Source organism: Aplysia californica, unplaced genomic scaffold, assembly GCF_000002075.1.
Source record: "Aplysia californica isolate F4 #8 unplaced genomic scaffold, AplCal3.0 scaffold00011, whole genome shotgun sequence".
NCBI lineage: Eukaryota > Metazoa > Mollusca > Gastropoda > Aplysiida > Aplysiidae > Aplysia > Aplysia californica.
Window position 1 is genome coordinate 212,967 of NW_004797281.1, and position 4,122 is coordinate 217,088.

At 37.6% G+C, this 4,122-nt stretch overlaps 1 protein-coding gene across 1 annotated transcript in view; it reads left to right on the forward strand.

Moving 5' to 3' along the window:
• Window positions 1-4,122, forward strand: part of LOC101855763 (SCO-spondin-like) — a 30,015-nt gene that overhangs the window by 23,760 nt on the left and 2,133 nt on the right. The window contains exons 16-18 of the mRNA XM_035970219.1: window positions 533-703; window positions 2,698-2,791; window positions 3,330-3,378. Coding sequence (XP_035826112.1) covers window positions 533-703; window positions 2,698-2,791; window positions 3,330-3,378 — 314 coding nt within the window. The remainder of the gene's footprint in view (window positions 1-532; window positions 704-2,697; window positions 2,792-3,329; window positions 3,379-4,122) is intronic.

Below are 4,122 nucleotides of genomic sequence, written 5' to 3' on the forward strand. Positions count from 1 at the left end.
TCATCATCATCATCATCATCATCATCATCATCATCATCATCATCATCATCATCCAGACATAAGGATCCTTATGAACGACTTCAAGATGGCTTAAAGTGTTGCCAACCGTAAAACCCGACCCTAATGTTATACGGTTGGCGAAAAAGGCGAAAAATAACAACAAGTGCTAATTATTGTACTCTATGTGACTACAAAATGTCTAGATTTTCCTTTGATGTTAAATGTTATTATGATTTTAAAATATCATTCGGTTTAGAAACTTTTATGTTATAATAATTTATAGTTAGGTTTATTAGTGTAATGATGAGAATAATGATGAAATTTTCACTTTTATTTGATTGCAATGGTTTTATAATAGTTGTCATAATTATTATTGTTATTTTTATTATTATTAATTTTGTTGTTATTATCATTATTATAAGAATTATTATTATTACTACTACTAGTACTATTATTATTATTATAATTAGTTATAAGAGAAGAAGAAAAAGACGCAGTCACTTAAGAATGTCATGGTCTCTCGCTCCCTCAGTTGACGGCGGCTGGGGTACCTGGAGCGCTTATGGCGCCTGCAGCGTCACGTGCGGGACTGGCATAAAAACTAGGTCAAGGTTATGTGACCGCCCTGCGCCTGCCCACCTGGGAGCAGACTGCCCAGGGATAAACGCGGAGGACGACAACTGTACCTTGTCTCCGTGCCCAAGTGAGTGCTATGGGATGTGGGGGAGACATTGTGAACTTTAGAATACGAGAAATAGGAGAATTATTATGCACTTTACAATAAAACCGACACGAAAAATAATTATGCACTTGAGAATAACAGTGACATGGAGAATTATTATGCACTAGAGAATACGGATTGTAGGTCTATATATCTCATTTTTCGGTAAAATTGAGTTATCACTGATCTAGAATACAGTCATACGCCATGAAAAAATCCCCAAAAATAAACAACAGGTCTAACCGCGGGGTAGTTATTTTGAATGATTATCTCATTGTTGGAAACCAAATGTTAAATTATTGTTCATTCTTTTTTCCTATAGAAGACAATACTTTTTTAACCATTCAAAGAGGAGTTACACCACTTGTTTTATAAAGGGAGATAGTATATACTTTTCTGTGCTATGTCTACCTTCAAATCTCATTCATGTAAAGAGCAGTATTTTAAAGCCTTTTTGTGTCAAAGTTTGATCTGTACAGGGTGAAATGATTCTTTTTTTTTCTTTTGTACAATTCATAACTGTGAGTTTGAAGCTTCGTATCAGTGCTTTGGACTGGACGCTTTAACATTGATAGATACGTTGTGTTCTTTTCTTAGCCTGAACAACTATTGATCTAAAAGGCGACATGTCAATCTGAAAAGGCTGCCTATTGCTCTAATTAAAAAAGAAACAAACAAACCGGCCTTCCCAAAAAATCTTCTTTTTTCACAAAACAAATGATTTTTACACGACATGTATTCAACGGGGAACGCAAGGGCGGGGGGGGGGGGGGATAATTACATCAGTTGGGCCCCTTTCTGACTAAAACCCAACCGAACAGCCACACTGACAGGGGCGAAGGCTGACTTATTTGACAGGGTAATCAAAGTGAAATGGGACCAGATAGGGCCTGGGGATATCACACTCACACAAGTCACAAGAATCTTACTGGCACTGGAGGCGGCAACTCTGAGTTGTGAATGAAAACAAATCCTGAATTCATGTTGTATGCTTGTTCAACCGCTAAAATAATCGGGAAAGTATTTCATTAAATATTTATTCTAACTAACCTTAAGTTTAACTTTAGATTTGACCACACGAACACCAAGGAAAGAAGCACAGATGTCAGCACTACAATGGCATGTTATACCAGACAGCCGAAACACTTTGGTAGAGCACGCCAACTATCAATTTTTTTATTTCACATTTGGCTGTTTTTTGTCTAGCTTTTCGCGGCCAGGAGCCGCTGTCATAATCGAGGTCACGATCTGATTATAGGACGTTAAAAAGTCGAGGAAAAAAACAAGCACTAGCAGTGTAGTAGCAGGAGTCAAAGGATTATTAGGAGTTAGTTCCCCTCACATCTGTGAGGTAGACTCGACCAGTGTAATAGTTCGCTTAGATAATCAGCGCGTCTGGGTGCTTGTAAAGTGGCCCGATAGGGGCGAACAGGCTATTTCTGTGGCAATGAAACGGTTTTGAAGGTTAGGCATAGTCTATTGTTCATTGGTGATTATGAACACCCTTTTTACATTTAACTTATGAGGTTTACGTCTATGGGTGAATTTGACTGCGACAATGTTTCAAAATTAGGAAGGGAAGCAGTGATTATTTGATTATATAGACGCTTCGCCTCTGAACACTGATTAATTTCGCAGTAATTATCTACAAAGAACAGGCTCATAAAAATCACAGAAATCTAATTTCTACTTTTTCTTGGATTGTTCCGCTTTGATTTTAGTAGGCATTGACTCTCTATTATGAAGACATTGTAAGGAAAAGAACCCTCCCCACAAAAAATGGCAGAAGTGTAAAAGTATAGTAATTTCCAAAACAAAAACAAGAAAAAAAAATAATAAAGGAATGTAGAGAAGTCTTCACGATCAAAAATAAAATGTTTTCTGTTTCTGTAAGAAGTAGGCATCTGTGTGGTTCTTCCCCTTTAGTCTTCACCAAAAAACCCCCAACTAAAACTAAACTATGATTCTCTTTCCAGTTGACGGCGGTTGGGGGACTTGGTCTGCCTGGAGCGCTTGCTCCGTCACTTGTGAGGGTACTGGAGACATGGAGAGGGACCGAGCCTGTGACAGGTGTGTACGACTACAGGCAGAAAAACTGTCTACGACGGTCGCCCATTGTCAAGGAGAAAATAGTCGTCTTAAAGAGGGTGTTGTCTTACAAAGTGTTATTTTGTATTTAAAAAACGAGAATAGTAGTAATGATAATAATAATAATAATAATAATAATAATAATAATAATAATAATAATAATAATAATAATAATATAATAATAATAATAATAGTAATAATACTAATAATAATACTAATAATAATAATAGTAATAACAATAATTCGCCGTCAATGTCTAACGATAATCGCTGAATCTGCAGTTGGAGAATATTTTTTCTTAAACAGATTAAGTAGTATAAATACGGATTAAGATGATTTGTACCTTCTGCTAAATCTATGGTCAAAGGGACCAATTCTAAAAGAGAAAATTTCGCCATATATTGAGCAGTTAAAACCTTATTTTCTGTTTGTTGAAATTGCCATGTTTTCGGTCTTCTCTCTTTACTTGCGTATTTCTACACATCTAAACTACTGAACCAAACTGTCGTGTTCGTTCCAGGCCGGCCGCTCAATATGGTGGAGCGGACTGTGCTGGGTCGAATGTGGAGGTCTCTTCTTGTGACATGACCGGATACCGATGCTCCAGTGAGTAAATGTTTGTAGAATGGACATATTGCTACCTCTGAATTACAAAGTTCTATCTGCTCAGTACCTAGTTTGGAGATAATTTACGTCAAAGATTTTGAGTTTCACAGCACAATATCAAGCTTTTTCGAAAACAATTCTCTGATTGTCTTGATAAAAACTTCGAATAATCTATGATTTTTACAGCAATTAGAACATTTTGTTTATGACCTCCTATAGTCTTAGAAGCTCAAAACAGTCAAAAATATCAGGCAGAACGTTGTAATTCTGAGGTTATTTCGAAGCTGAAGGTTATTTAAGAAATGAAGTGTCTGTTTAAATGACATTCTTAAAAATCTAGTAGTAATGTACGGATTTAATGGTCATTTCGAAGCTGTAAGATTATTTTAATAATGAGGCATCAGTTTCAATACCTTTCTCCCCCCCAAACCCCCCCCCCCCAAAAAAAAAAAAAACAACAACCCCCTGGCCTCAGTATATTATGGTAATGGACCGTTTTTGACTTTGTGGGGATATCAATCAGCTATTATGTAAAAAAAAAACGCCCCCCCCCCCCCCCCAAGGCTTTCCTGGGAAAAGACAGAAAACCCCAAAAAAACCCCCAACGGTGGGGAGAAATTGGGGATTAGCGGGGGCCTGGGGCCCCCGTCCCCCAAAAACCACCCCAAAGGGGACGGGGGCGGCAGGTCATCCGGGGAAGCTGGGTA